This window comes from Phaenicophaeus curvirostris, chromosome 19, assembly GCF_032191515.1.
Source record: "Phaenicophaeus curvirostris isolate KB17595 chromosome 19, BPBGC_Pcur_1.0, whole genome shotgun sequence".
Classification (NCBI taxonomy): Eukaryota; Metazoa; Chordata; class Aves; order Cuculiformes; family Cuculidae; genus Phaenicophaeus; species Phaenicophaeus curvirostris.
The window spans coordinates 3,778,799-3,793,952 of record NC_091410.1 but is presented as its reverse complement, the minus strand read 5'-3'; the positions used below and the strand labels follow the sequence as shown (position 1 = coordinate 3,793,952).

Below are 15,154 nucleotides of genomic sequence, written 5' to 3'. Positions count from 1 at the left end.
CCATTCCTATCAAACACTAACCCATGTCCCTCAGCACCTCATCCACCCATCCCTTAAACCCCTCCAGGGAAGGTGACTCAATCCCCTCCCTGGGCAGCCTCTGCCAGTGCCCAATGACCCTTTCCGTGAAATTTTTTTTCCTAATTCCAGCCTGAACCTCCCCTGGTGGAGCTAGAGGCCATTCCCTCTCGTCCTGTCCCCTGTCACTTGGGAGAAGAGCCCAGCTCCCTCCTCTCCACAACCTCCTTTCAGGGAGTTGGAGAGAGCAATGAGGTTGGGAAGCAGGGGGGTCCGAGCAGTTTAGGGGGGTTTTGCAGTGAGAAGTAGCACAGTACAAAGCACTGGAGTGCAAGAGCAGATGAAGGGGATGAGCAGGGCTCCTGAGGGCAAAGTGCTTGTGACAACACTGGCAGAGCCACAGACGGGCTCCTTGCCCTCACAGCCCTGCGACTGGGGAGACTCGACAGCTGTATTCAAGTCACAAGGGTGAAATGAGGTTTTGGCTCCCCCTCCAAAGAGCTGGTCTTACCACACAGAACTGGTTAAGGATGGCTGTGAGTTAGCAGTTGACTTCCCATAGCCAGAGATGCCATCAGAGCATCCCCTCCTGTGACATCCCCACCACGGCCGGGCTCCCCAGGCTGCTGAGCCCCATGCACATGGGCTCCTCTGGGGCTGGCACGTCCTTGAGCAGGCACGGATGCTGATGGTATCTGATCTTTCCCTCTCACAGCCTGCAACTGCAATCTCCACGCCCGGCGATGCCGCTTCAACATGGAGCTCTACAAGCTGTCGGGGCGCAAGAGTGGCGGTGTCTGCCTCAACTGCCGGCACAACACTGCGGGGCGGCACTGCCACTACTGCAAGGAGGGCTTCTACCGGGACCTCAGCAAGCCCATCTCCCACCGCAAGGCCTGCAAAGGTATGAGTTGGGGGTGGGATGTCTGGGACCACACAGCTCCTTGTTCTTCAACACCTTCCTGCCACTCCGGCTTCCACAGCCCTTGCTCTCACCAAACTCCTCCTGCTCCTCTCTCTCTCCCAAACCAAGCCCTTGAAATCATAGAATCATAGAATCATAGAATAACCAGGTTGGAAGAGACCCACCGGATCATCGAGTCCAACCATTCCTATCAAACACTAAACCATGCCCCTTAGCATCTCGTCTACCCGTGCCTTAAACCCCTCCAGGGAAGGTTACTCAACCCCCTCCTGGGCAGCCTCTGCCAGTGCCCAATGACCCTTTCTGTGAAAAAATTTTTTCTAATGTCCAGCCTAAACCTCCCCTGGTGGAGCTTGAGGCCATTCCCTCTTGTCCTGTCCCCTCACTTGGAAGAAGAGGCCAGCACCCTCCTCTCTACAACCTCCTTTCTTCCCTCCACATTCCTTGCCATCACCTCTGCCTGGTCTCCCCGGCCTCTCAATGAGGACAAAGTCACCGAAATAGAAAAAGCCCTCACTGCTGAGGATGATTTTAAATTATTTCAGGTTTTATCACTCATGACTTGTGCTTCACCTGCTCCAATAGCCACAGCTAAGGTGGCCATCACATAGGGAAGGGCAGAGCTGCACAAAATCTCAGGTGTGGGATTAGACGTGGTGCCTGTAATTCAGCCTCCTCCAAATGCCTGGCTCCTGCTCCCACCCTCACCCCCAGCAATGCTTAACCCACGCACAAAATGTTTCACTCTCAGGATGAGGTAAAAACATGGAAATGGGAAAAAACTTGATTTTGAGCTCAGCGGATGGAGTTTGCTGAGGTTTCCTCCTCTCCTGCAGTGGGTGTCAAGGGCCACAGCGATCAGGGCTTCAGCTGGGGCGGGAGCTGCAATAAGAGCAAATCCTGCAAATGAACTTTTTTAACTCTCAGCTGCCTGCTGGAAGAAGGGTAAATCCTGAACCTGAGATGCAGCTAAAGGAATCAAGCAAGCATTCAAAAGCCAGATTAGAAGGTACTGGGCTTTCCCACAGCTCTTCTCTCCCTAAAGACTCATTTCAACAAGAAATGGAAAGCTTTTTGGCCCGAGCTGGGTATTTTTGGCTGGAAAGCCATGGGTCTTCAGCATTTTCAATTTTTTAATGAAAACGCTTCTTCATGGGGTTGTTGGGGTTTTTTTTCCACTGAAAACAGACACTCCTCACCAAAACAGAAAAGAAACCACTGCTTTAGACAGCCCTGCTCCCCCCCTTTTTTAACCTTGTAAAAACTATTTCAATGAGACATTTTTGACCCACCCTGTGTTGAGGCTGCTAAAAAGCTAGAGCCTCAGTCAAAACATGGGGTTGGTGGGATATGACCCCAGCCTATGGCTCTGTGGTGGGGAGAGAAGCTGTGGTTTCTGGGTCCGAGGAGCCGAAGGGCAGGGGTGCAGAGGGGCTGAGCCGCTTCTACACCAGCTCCAACACTCAGCATCCCAACCAGAGCCCGACTCCGGCAGCCACCGCGCCTTGCCCCCAGGTCCCGAGCGGATATGTGTCGTAATAAAGTTCATATTTCTCCTTTCATGGCTGGGTTGCAGCAGAAGTAACAGTGTGTTAGGTTGAGGCAAACAAAGGGAAATTGTGAAGGCGTGGGCTCTCCTTGCAGCGTCCAGGCAGCGATGCAGGCGGGCACCCATCACCCCCAGGCAGCAGCGTGCTCGTTTGCTGATGTCCAGACCCTGATTCTCCTTTACCTTCCTGCTCCCCAGAAAGGGTTGAGAAGTGTGAGGCAGCGGAGGGAATTCCCACCACTCCCCAGGCACGGTTAATTCCTTTCCAGGACTGGTTTATCCTGGCTGCCTCCCCAGCATGGGGGCAACTGGGGACATGGTGGGATTTGGAGGAGAGGGTGGCTCTTTCCCAGCTATGGGATCTCTATGCATCCATGGGGATCCCAGACCTCTGGGATCAGCACAGGGTGGATGGGGCAGGGAGGGGACACTTAGCTGAAGTTTAGGGTATATCCCATGCTGTCTCCATCCCCAGCTTTTTCATCCTGGGAAAAGGCAACCCCTGCCCTTCATTGGCAGTGATGCTCACATTTAACCCCCTCTCTCAAACTGATGCTGATATTTCCTAAGTCCTTTCTCACTCCTGCTTTTCCCAACTCTCCTCCCTAGCCAGGAAGCCTTTTTCCCCCCTCTCCCACCTATTTATCCTTGCTATCCCTGATCTCTCACTCTTGCTGGCCTCTCCGTGGCTGGAGCAGACCGATAGCATGATACTTTTACCCTAAAAGCACAGCCGGATGATGAGCAATGTCTGCAGGTGGGAAACAGAGCCATGTCATGCCTCAGTTTCCCCAAACGAGCACCCAGAAACTCATGCACTGGCATTTGCCAGGCCCTTCACAATGATTTAAGGCCAACTTTCTCAGTCACTCTCTCTATCAAATGCTCTTTGCAAGCGTCCTTTTCTCATCCCCCTGTCTTCTTGAACCGCTCCCGCTCTTGAAATTCGAGATTGGCAAATTTAAAGACTTCTCCAACCCCCCACGGCTTACAACAAAAATGGGGCTATAGGAGCTAACAGATACAAAGGTATGTAATAAATATGCTGGTGCATGAACAGCTCCCCGACTTGCAGGCTATTAGCACAATTTCACAGTAGTTGCAATGGTTTATTGTTGGCGTAATCCATCATCCTATACAAAGGCGGGCGAAATGAAGTTTCCTACAGCAAAGGCATCCCTTTGAAAACTCATTTTCCCTAGCTCCATTTATGACACAGGGGTTTTTATGTTCCCTCTACTTTTCTCTCCCAGTTCAGGGACTGAGATAATTGTTGCAAACATGTATTTTTAAAAAACCAAACCCATCTAATGACTTCAGCCACTTCTCCATTGATAACAACATGAATTTATCATCTCTCCAAACCATCTGCTGATGGGAAATGGTCTCTCAGAGTCTCTTCTGGACTGAATGTGTTTAGAATTAAAGAATTAACCATCCTGTAGCATCTGCCATCTCCCTCACAACTGCCTGCTGCCTCATCTCGCCCAGCAGGTTGGGTTTTCTCTCCAAGACTTGATTCTTTCAAGCATCCCATTCCTCCATGCATTGTCCTGCATGGAACATATTCAAATGAATGCGTATAACAGAGAACCGGTGCCTCACGAGCTGAGAGGGAAGCTTGCGGCTCACTTAACCACCCTGGCAAGTGCTCGTGAGCTTGGGCAAACTCACAACAAATGTTCTATGAAAGAGTTGCTGAAGATGTTTTTGTATTAATTCAGCTGAATAGACTAAAGCTAAACTGCTTTTCCTCTCACTTGGGTTTCTCATCTCTTGCTCCATCCTATGCACTATGTCATGTATTCATAATGCATCTGGGGTCAGGAAATTATAGAGGCATGAGTTGTATTATTTTAAACTGGATGGGTTTGGTATTTATGCAAAAATTGTAGAAATGTTTGCACAATGTCTACTGTTTGAATGTGAAGAAAAAGAAAATGCCACAAGCTTTTGCATGTATTGCAGGGCATGGTGTGAGGTTCAGGCAGCAAAAGGAGAGCAGAAAGAGGAGCTGGGAAATGCCCTCTTGCCCATGCTCAGGGCTTGTTGGTTTTCTAACAGCCAAATCTATGATAATATTTAATTAAAAGCTGTTTTTAATGATCTGAAGTTGTCTCAGCAGGCATAAGGAGCTGGGTTTTAAGGATGACTTTTACCCTGATGGTTAAGAGTGATGCAGCTGTGCTGTGTTCCCTGCCCATGCATTTGCTTCCAGCTATTTTCTTGTAGGGACATAAAGAGCAAAAAGCTGTCAGTGCTCAGAGATGTCCTGTCGCAGAGCCACACAACAGGCAGGGCACGGCACGGAGCCTGCAAGCCACATGCAAAGGAATCGATGACAGATGGAGCAGGGGTATTGCACGAAGTGGCAATGCTGGGTGCACGCCAGAGCCTGCCAAGCTGGAGCTGGGAGCTGAAGGAGGGCTGGGAGCACTGCGAGTGGGTGGTCGGGCAAACCCAGGGACACCAGTTACTCAAGGAAGGGCTTGGGATCCCCAGGAGTTTTGAGGTCAGACCGCAAAACTGATCTCTGCGTGGCCTCGGACAGGGATTCTCAGGCTGGAGGAATCTGATAGTAGCAGCTCCTCTGCCGTGGGGATGGCTGGGCTCGTCCCAGTGGGCGCCGGAGCAGGATGCCCTTTGGTCTCGCAGATACCAAACGCTTGGGTCCTGCTTACGCCCCGTAGGTGTGGGGGCTGTCCTGAGAAACAATGCACCACAGGCATAAGGATGTTCATCTTTTAAAACTGAGAACAAGGGCAAGTAACCCCTGTTTTCTCACTGAGAGTCCAAAATGCTGAAGCCCTCTTTCCTATTCCTTCTGCTTTCCCTCTGCTCCAAATGATGTTGCAAGTGAAATTCCACATCTGGGTCCTGCAAACCTCCGTCCACTCTGCTCTGTCATGGCCTGCCGTAGATCAAGGCCCTGATGTTAGTTCTTTTGATTAAATTCACTCCTGATATTTGCCAGATTATTGGCACTAATGTAATTCTATTGGAACAGCAACTCTGCAGGATTTTATAGCCTGGCTGTAAAACAGCTCTGCACTTCAGGGAAAGGATTTACACACGTTTTGATGAAAAGATGACAAATGATACGCATTATGAATGCACTTGTGCTGTGGATGCCAGGGTAAACCCCTTGTGGAGGGGCAGGATTTGGGTCCTGGAGAGGTCACATTCATGAGGACTCAGTGGTGAAAAAATGGGATTGCCTGCCTGCCCGGTGCTGCTGCAGCCCCGTGCCCATGCCGAGCCGGGCAGACAAATCCATTTGCATTGGAGGATTATTTAATGGCTTGTGCAAAGGAAAAAAAGCACTCCCAGCCTGCCTGGCTTGAACCCACAAAGGCTTAAAAGACTTTGACATTTGCTTTTTGGAGGCTGGGAGGAAGCAAAGAGAAGGTGAGTGCTGTCCCCATGGGCTCAGCCTTTGGTCTTCGATTTAATGGATGTGGATGCAGGTTTTCTTCCCACCTGGCTGCAGGCATGTAGTTCAGGGGAACAGCACAGAGGAACGAAGCCCTTTGGCTCCTTGTGCTGCCTGGAGAGGAGAGCAGAGCCCCCGGTGACAGGGACAGTGGGACGAGTCCCCCGCCTCTCTCCACTGACTATAGAGGGAGCTGCGTGACCAGCTTAGAGAACAGAGCTCGTTTCACAAGGCTGAAGCCAGGGGAGATGAAGTCTCTCCCTGCTGCCTGGAGCCCTCTGGAAGCTGGGGTGCAGAGCAGCCGGGGTAAAACCCACAGTAGACACCAGAGGCTTAGGTGGCCAACGTCCTGGTGTCCCACTGTTGGTGACCCAGGGGCCACGTCCTGGTGTAGGACAGGAGGATCCTGTCCATGGTACATCTCTGCAGGTCTCAGCGGTGGCCAGGATCCCTCCAAGCCTCGGAGATGTCCCCAGCTGCCACACTCCCAATCCACAGCTAAGTGTAGGCAAGTTCACTGCTAACATATCCCAAAGACACAAGAGATGAAACCCCTAAATCAGGGGTCCCCTGGGGCAGTATGGCCACCAGTGGTGGCTCCTGGTAGGACTCTTCTCCCCAGTTTTTCCTTGTCCATAGCAAGTATCCCATCTGGCTGGTTCCCACAGGCTCCCTCCCGTCACTGCAGGAACCCCATCAGTGCCAGGCATCAGCGCAGGAGATGTCCACTTTAGGAGGAGGTGAAATGCATCCTAAGAGAGATACTTCTGTCCCCAGAGCAACCTCAAATTGATGCCCATCCCTAGTCCAGCTCAGCGGTTTCACAGACTCCAAAGCAATACTTTCTATGAATTCCCCCAGGGAGTTGTCTTTAATTATCAAGCTTCCTTCCCTTCCTTTTGTCATTTTCTTCTTCTCTGAAGATCAGCTGGAGCTACCATTTACATGAGCAATGAGCCAAGTCATAGTGCTGGCAGGACTTGATTCAAGTTCTTGTATCAAAACTTGGTCACCTCTGAGAAATCACATTGCTAGAGGAAGCCCAGACTTTCAAGGCACTTGTCTGCCAAATGCTGACTTTGTTTTCTCCACAGGGCAGGCTCTTCTGCTGCCGCCAGAAAACTTTCCTAGCTGCATTTCTATCCTGCATTTGTTCACGGCTCTGACTCAGTCACCCTCTCCCCACTGCCCCATAATCCTTTATACCTTAGGAAGAAATTCTTCATGCTGAGGGTGGGGAGGCCCTGGTCCAGGTTTCCCAGAGCAGGGGTGGCTGCCCCATCCCTGGAGGGGTTCAAGGCCAGGTAGGATGGGGCTTGGAGCCCCTGATCCAGTGGGAGGTGTCCCTGCCCATAAGGGGAGAACTGGCTGGGTTTTGAGGTCCCTTCCCACCCAAATCATTCCATGACTCTGTGATTTTATATCAATATTATTCAAAGAGCTGAGCACTGATTTATCATTTCTACATCTAAAACTTGTCATCAGCAAACCCCAGGCACACACAAACCAGTCGAAGAAAGTTTATAGGAACGCAGCTCTAAGCTGTCCCTCCCACACGGGTCTCTGCATGGAAGTGTCCTGGGACAACACAGGAGGGTTCAGTGCCGCTGCCACCAAGTGCCACCACCTCCTTGGTATCTCCACGGCCCAGGGCATTGACCTGCTCAGGCTGGTTCCCCCAAAGAAGGAGCATGATTATTACAGCAACTCTTTAGCTCTTTTGAGTCTGTAGCACGAAAACATGGGAAAGGAGTGATTTTTCTTTTAATGAAGGCTTGAGCTCAATGCAACACATCTACCTGGCCATGCCAGCTTGTAATCATCCATGGTTTTAATGACATGTGAGCAGCTGAGGCAAATTAAGGAGCTGCTTTTGTGTGAGCCAGAGCGGCAAGAGTTTACTCCATGGCAGCAGTGGAATGTTCCTGTGGTAAACCCAACGACTCAGACAGTTTCTAGTCACTTCAAGCTAGATGGGGCTCCATGTGCCAGCCTTCACTCTGCTCTCCCTTCCACATGGGCCTTCCAGTGCCAAGGACTTTCTAATTAAGCCTGATCTATGTGAGCCATCAGTGAGGAACAACCCAAATGTCAGAGCCGTGCACAGCCCTTTCCTCCAGCCCAGGGAGGCTCCACCTCCACACAGCACATGAGGATTGTGCCATGCACCAGGGCACACATTTAGGGACCACAAATACCATGATCCAGTTTCATGTTTGTAGCCACTGGTGATTTGAAGTGGGTGGACTTCTTGCTGCTGTGCAGATCTCCCTCTGAAAGAGCTCCAGTATTGGTGTTAGCCAAGCCCAACTCTCTCAGCCTGTCCTCCTACAGAAAGCGCTTCAGCCCTCTGATCATCTTTGTAGCCCTCCTCTGGACGATGAGGATGGAAGACCTCAATCACTTGGCACTGGAGGGAGGAACAGCCCCACAAAAGGAGGAGCTGAAAAGGCACATAAAGAGACCCAGAGTAAAAGCTGTGGCAGAACCTGCCAGCACTGTGTGGGGCTTGCAGAGGTCAGGGCAAGATGTGTTTCTGGCTCCGGGAAGTGAAGTCATGGGATGGAGGAGGCTCAGCCTCTGAAGGACCTTGAGCTCTCCATTGCAGCATAAAACCCTTTCTCCCAGCACCTTCAGAGGGGCGATAAAGCTCTCACAGCTGTGTCACAGTTTCACGTTAGACAGTTGGATGATCTGGCTTATTAGGAAAATTTAGACAATGCTGATTCCCCAGCAGAAGCGCTGTGACCTACAGCATGAAGTTCAACAAGGCAAAGTGCTGGATCCTGCACTTGGGTCACAATATTCCCGTGCAGCTCCAGGCTTGGAGAACTGTGGCTGGAAAGCTGCCTGGTGGAAAAGGATCTGGGTGTGCTGGGTAATAGTGGCTGCACATGAGCCAGCAGTGGCCCAGGTGGCCAAAAAAGCCACCAGCATCCTGGCTGGGATCAGCCATGGAGTGGCCAGCAGGAGCAGGGAAGGGATCGTCCCCATGGGCTCAGCACTGGGGAGGCTGCACATCAAATCCTGGGTTCAGTTTTGGCCCCTCACTATAAGGAGGACCTTGAGGGCTTGAGCGTGCCCAGAGAAGGGAACAAAGCTGGTAAAGGGTCTGGAGAACAAGTCTTATGAGGAGCAGCTGAAGGCCTTCAGACTGTTTAGCCTGGAGAAGAGGAGGCTGAGGGGAGACCTCATTGCTCTCTGCAGCTCCTGGAAAGGAGGTTGCAGTGAGGTGGGTGCTGGGCTCTTTTCTCAGGTAACAAGGGATAGGACGAGAGGAAATGAGCTCAAGTTGTACCGGGGAGGTTTAGATTGGACAACAGGAAAAACATTTCACTGAAAGAGTTCTCAGGCACTGGCAGAGGCTGCCTGAGGAGGTGGTTGAGTCTCCATCCCTCGAGGTGTTCGGGGTGTTCTAAAGACAGGTAGAGATGTGCTCAGGGCTATGGTTTAGTAGGGGATGGGTACAGTTAGATTTGATGATCTCAAAGGTCTTTTCCAACCAAACGATTCTACGATTTTAGAAAAAAACCATCCTTGCAATGATGGTGCCCAAGGGGAGTTCTACTGGCTAAATCTGGGGCTGACCACCTTCCAGACTGCTAGGGTTTTGGTTTTCAGCAGAAATATATCCCTAAGCAATCCTGAAGGGCAGGTTTGGAATGTCGGGTTTCAGAAGTGGCAGGGTGCAACACAATAGAGGGGATTTTGCACCCTATTAAGAAAGAAAAACAGACTCAACCCCAGTTCTTCATCACCAGTCCCAGATTAAGAACAGAAGTTGCTAAATTTCATTCCCATAGCCAGAACTTTGCATATATCCAAGACAGAAGAAAGAAAAGGAATAATTTGTCTTCTCCATAAATATTTTCATTCTGTTGAGATAATTTCCTGCTTAGGATCTGTTCTCAAGAGTGAAAACTAGTCTAGAACATTAAAACAACACTCAGTCCTGCTCACTCATGTGCCCTTTTATGTTTTTAACCATGTTAAAATGAAAAGTGTGAGTTATTAAGACAGAGATCCTTGTTTGGGTTGGAAGGGATCTCAAAGCCCATCCAGTTCCACCCCCTGCCATGGGCAGGGACACCTCCCACTGCATCAGATCACTCAAAGCCCCATCCAACCTGGCCTTGAACACCTCCAGGGATGGGGCAGCCACCACTGCTCTGGGCAACCTGGGCCAGGGCCTCGCCACCCTCACAGCAAAACATTTCTTCTTAAGATATCATCTCAGTCTCCCCTCTTTCAGCTGAAAACCATTCCCCCTCATCCTATCCCTGCACTCCCTCATCAACAGCCCCTCCCCAGCTTTTCTGGAGCCCCTTTCAGCACTGGGAGCTGCTCTAAGGTCTCCCTGCAGCCTTCTGTTCTCTGGGCTGAACAACCCCAACTCTCTCAGCCTCTCCTCATATGTGAGGTTCTCCAGTCCTTGGATCATCTCTGTGGCCCTCTCTGGACTGGCTTCAACAGCTCCATGTCCTTCCTGTGCTGAGGACTCCAGAACTAAACTCAGGACTCCAAATGGGTCTCACCAGAGCAGAGCAGAGAGGCAGAATCCCCTCCCTGGCCCTGCTGGTCCCACGGCTGTGGATGCAGCCCAGGACATGGTTGGTTTCTGGGCTGCAAGTGCACATTCCCAGATCACGTTGAGAATCTCATTCCCCAGCAGCCTGGGTCTTTCTCTTCAGGGCTGAAAAATAGAAGGAATGGTATCCTCCATGAGAAAACCCAAGTCCTGTTCAGCAATGTGGGGAGAACTTCCCAGTGCTTCATCCCTGGGTATCCCAGCATCCCCACTGCTCTCCCTGGTGGCTTCTGCGGCTCCACTACATCACCCAAACAGAGGAGCTCTGAGACGACAGGGGAATTATGAACAATTTTTGAACAAGAGGATTTTCAAGCATTCTGGAAAATGCTGCCATAATTGTCTTATTGTCTGTATCGCTAATGCCTGCCCATAGCGCGCCTGCCCAAAAAGTGGATTTATTACTGTGGTTCAAAGCCCCCTCCGGATTAGCGGCGACTCCTGCTCAGTGGAGGCATTGTGGGCCCCGTCTGTTACTTGTTACAGAGAAGACAAAGACAAGGTCTAATCTGTGAAATTTGGCCCAAACTGCAGGGTGCCAAAGCCCTTGGCTTCCCCGAGTGCCAGTTCAGGAGGAAGAAATGGGAGAGCCCTGAGAAGCGGCACAGGAGGAGGGACACTGTGAAACACGGAGAGATTACTTGGCTTTGCCTGATAAAAGGGGGAATTCATTTTCTGCTGGCAAGAAACCTTTAAATCTCCAAGAGAATGTGCTGGGGGACATTGTGCATGAACATGATCCTTTGGAGAACTAAATCCAGTCCACAATATTGCAGACAAGCCGACGATCTCATCACAAATTAGTTAACAGTTAATATTTAAAGCCATTATTAGTATTCAGTGTTAACACAGCGACATTTCAACCTCTGCCTCTGGTTAGCAAACCAGCTGGGACTAAGCTGGGTGGGTACACATTAAATACCACAGTTTTTCTTCCCCATGATGTGAATGTGTAGGATTTTTCCTCTTGTGGTGGAGATGCTCTGCTATTACATATGGTCTCGCCCAGCCCCACAGAATCCTATTCCCAGAGCCCTCATAAACCTCTCCACATAGCTCAGGTTCATAGATATCAAATCATAACTCTCCTCACCCATGGACAAATGATCAGGGTAGGTCTTCAAAGGAAGGACCACCACTCATTTTGAATTGGTTCTCCAAAGACACAAGTCACAGAATCATAGACCACTTTGAGTTGGAAGGGACCTTAAAGTTCAACTAATTCCAACCCTCCAGACATGGGCAGGGACATCTCCCACTGAATCAGGGGCTCCAAGCCCCGTCCAACCTAGCCTTGAACACCTCCAGGAAGGGGGCAGCCACCACTGCCTTGGACATCAGGAAAATGGTCACATTTTCAGCTTTTAAACCTGGAAGCCCGGTGACCTGTGTTATCACTGCAGGCATGATGTGACAAGAGGATATCTGGACACCCTGTGAAATCAGTCTTTGTCTGTTGTTCTGTCAAATGGCTTTTTCATCATTCTGAACTCTCCCAAGGAAAGAGCTTCCCTGAAACCAGGAAGGTGGTAATTCTCCAAAAATGCAAGTCCTTTCAGGTATCTTTAAAAAAAAAGGTCACAGTAGAAGAGGGCTAAGCCTCTGTTTACTTCTCTGTGTGAGGGAAGATGAGCAGCTGGGAATGCCTCTGACTGAAATTCAGGGGTGGGAAAATGCTTGCATTTTTGTCATGCTTATTTGTCAACCTTCAGTGGGACGGAGACATCCCAGCACCTTCAACTGCTCTTCCAGGGCAGTTTTTATCGTTTTATGTCTGATTCTAAGATTTCAGGTGTTTTTGAGTCCCAAAGCAGCCAGGTCTCAGCTGAAGCAGAGAAAGGCAGTCGAGTGGATGATGCTCTGCCTCAGCAGATTTGGGTATATTATAGTGTCTTGTCTTGGAAGCTCCAGACAGAGATATAAAACTCTACGACAGGCAGTTTTGCAACAGCGTGGCCCCAGGGGAAATCTCTTCCAAACTGCAGGCAGTTAGTAGCTGGCTCAGAGTGCTTATATCCATATATATATTAATCCCAGCTAATGTAACTACAGATGTTCTCATTCAGAGCCCTATCTAATCCTGTTGGGCCTCTGCCATGGTGTCTCGTAGCATGAGTTCTACGAGTTAATTACGTGCAGTGCAAAGAAGCATTTCCTTTTATCGTTGAAAAAGGTTGCCTTTTAAAAGCATTGAATGTCCCTTTGTCCCTGTATTTTAAGGACCAGTGAAGAGGAGCACCTGTCTGACCTTCTCGGCTCTGCACATAGCTTGGCATCCCTCCATCGTCTCTTGGCAAGGCATTTCTCATCTTTTCCGTCTCCCTCAGATGGGTGCCTCTCCATGCCTTTCACTCCGCTTTGCCAGCTGAGGATGTACTATTGATTTCTGTGGTGTCATGATATTATATTCAGTGTTACTCCACTCTTTTCACAACACAACCTGCTATCTTGTTGCTCTTCTGAGCTCTGTTGCAATCAGCCAGATGTTTCATTGACTCCTAGATCTTTTCCCGGAGTGCTTGCAGTTAATTGGGACCCTTCAGCGTATGCGAGCCGTCTTGTTCCCTCCTTCCGATTTATGCTTCCTTCTGGTTTTTGTCTGCCATCCCCTCACCCACTTGGCCGGTGTAAGTCTCAGAGAAGACCTACATGGTCTCCTCATCTCTGGACCAGCCAAGTTGATGGTGGTCACCTAAAGAGGCTGTTAGAACCCTGCTTCCCAGGTCATGGTTATTACATAGGAAGAATCAGCTTCTGTGGGCAGAGGCACCCCCATTGTTGCTCTCATCTCCCATTAAAACCTTGCCATGTACTCCTGCTCCTTGTTTTCTCCTCCACAGCCAGGTTTGTAAGTGGGAAATAACTACGTTTTTTTCTAGGAATTCCTGGTCATCTCTGCCACATGCAAGATTTTCCTTGAAGTTTTTCTGGAAGACCTAAATCATGATAGTTATTTTCCTTCCCCCTGATGCTGTGTGAACTGACAGACTAAGGACGCACTGTTTCCTTGCACCAGTGCCATTCCTGTTTGCTCCTGTCACATGGAACCATAGACTTGTTGAGGTTGCAAAAGACCTCTAAACCCATCCAATCTGACTGTCAGCCCAACCACACCGTGCCTGCTGAGCCACGTCCAAAAGTGCCACGGCTACAGAGTTTTTTGAACCCCTCTAGGGATGGCGACTCTTCCACTGCCCTGGGCAGCCTCTGCCAGAGCTTCACTGTTCTTTCACTAAATACATTTTTCCTAATCTCCAATCTGAACCTCCCCTGGCGCAACCGGAGGCTATTTCCTCTCATCCTATCCCTTGTTACTTGGGAGAAGAGCCCAGCGCCCACCTCACCACAACCTCCTTTCCAGAAGCCGCAGAGAGCGATGAGGTCTCCCCTCAGCCTCCTCTTCTCCAGGCTGAACAGCCCCAGGTCCCTCAGCTGCTCCTGATAAGACTTGTTCTCCATAACATCTTCCTCCTCTACGGAGCAATCCTTTTAAGCAAGGCATTGAGGGTTCAGAGGATGACTCAGATGTTATCCTCCTAATTACCTCTAACAATATCCCACGCACCCTCCTTTCCTGATCAGTGAGGTTTTCTCAGCTTTGGTCCCCCATGGTCTCTGCTCTGCTCAGGGCAGAGGATGCTGACATTCTGCATCATGGTGGGTGACGGACAAGCACCCAAGGAAGTCCTGGCATGAAAATGTGTTTGGGGACTTAAAAAATGCCTATCAGAAAAACAGTAAGGATGCCAAAGGGGTGTCTGCACCAATCACCCCCCACTTTGCGACTCTAATGACCTCTTTCCTCAGTTTGGAATTACAACCTTAAGGAATTTGAACTGTACTGGAAAAATCAGCATTATCACTGGCAGCACAGCTACTCCATGGTTAGGGAAGGAGAAGAGCCTGTAATTGCTGGCTGCAAGTGTTTGCACTGGCCAGGGAACTGCAAATTGCCTTTAATTTCTCCTAATTGCTGGCTCTAGTTCAGTTCCTCTGGGACAGTGACAGCAAATGTACATCTGCAGACACTGCTTAGACCACCTCCTGCCTTCCCACACCAGGAGAGTTGAGATGCTGCTGATTCGGAGAGTTTTCTGGAAGACAGAAAAGTCAGAATCGGGTCAGGCGTTGGAAGAGCCAGAGTGGTGCTGGCCAGGACAGTCATCCCGCACTTGCAGGGTCCTCTGCTGCAACAAAGAGTTGGGAACCAGGGGCAGAAAGCACATCCCTACACCCAGAGAGGGCTTACCCTATGGCATGAGGGAGCTCTCAGCGATCAGCCAGGGGTTTCCCTGGTGAGGGTCTGGACTGAGGGCTGGTGATTCCCAGCTCCTGTGCCACTTGCCTACTTGTCACCCATGGAGACACGGCTGACACCCGTGATGCAGAGCCCTCCCAGCAGCCCGGTGTGGGGAGAGAGGAGACCTCAGACAGATACGGCTGTAAAAATAACCACAGCAGCTTTGGACAAGCTGTGCCAAGGCATTACCTCATGAGGGAAGGAAGCAGCATCATCGCTATTTATTTATGTGGTGTCCAAAAGAGCACTCTGTGCTCTGCAGCCCAGCCTCCAAGAGCCTGATTCTGTGAATCTTACTCATCATAAAGTCTTTTTTCCTTTTTTTTCCTCTTTTTTTTCCC

General features: G+C 50.1%; 1 protein-coding gene across 1 annotated transcript in view; it reads left to right on the top strand.

Moving 5' to 3' along the window:
* Positions 1-15,154, top strand: part of NTN1 (netrin 1) — a 115,958-nt gene that overhangs the window by 62,527 nt on the left and 38,277 nt on the right. The window contains exon 2 of the mRNA XM_069872333.1: positions 734-922. Within this exon, the coding sequence (XP_069728434.1) occupies positions 734-922 (189 nt within the window). The remainder of the gene's footprint in view (positions 1-733; positions 923-15,154) is intronic.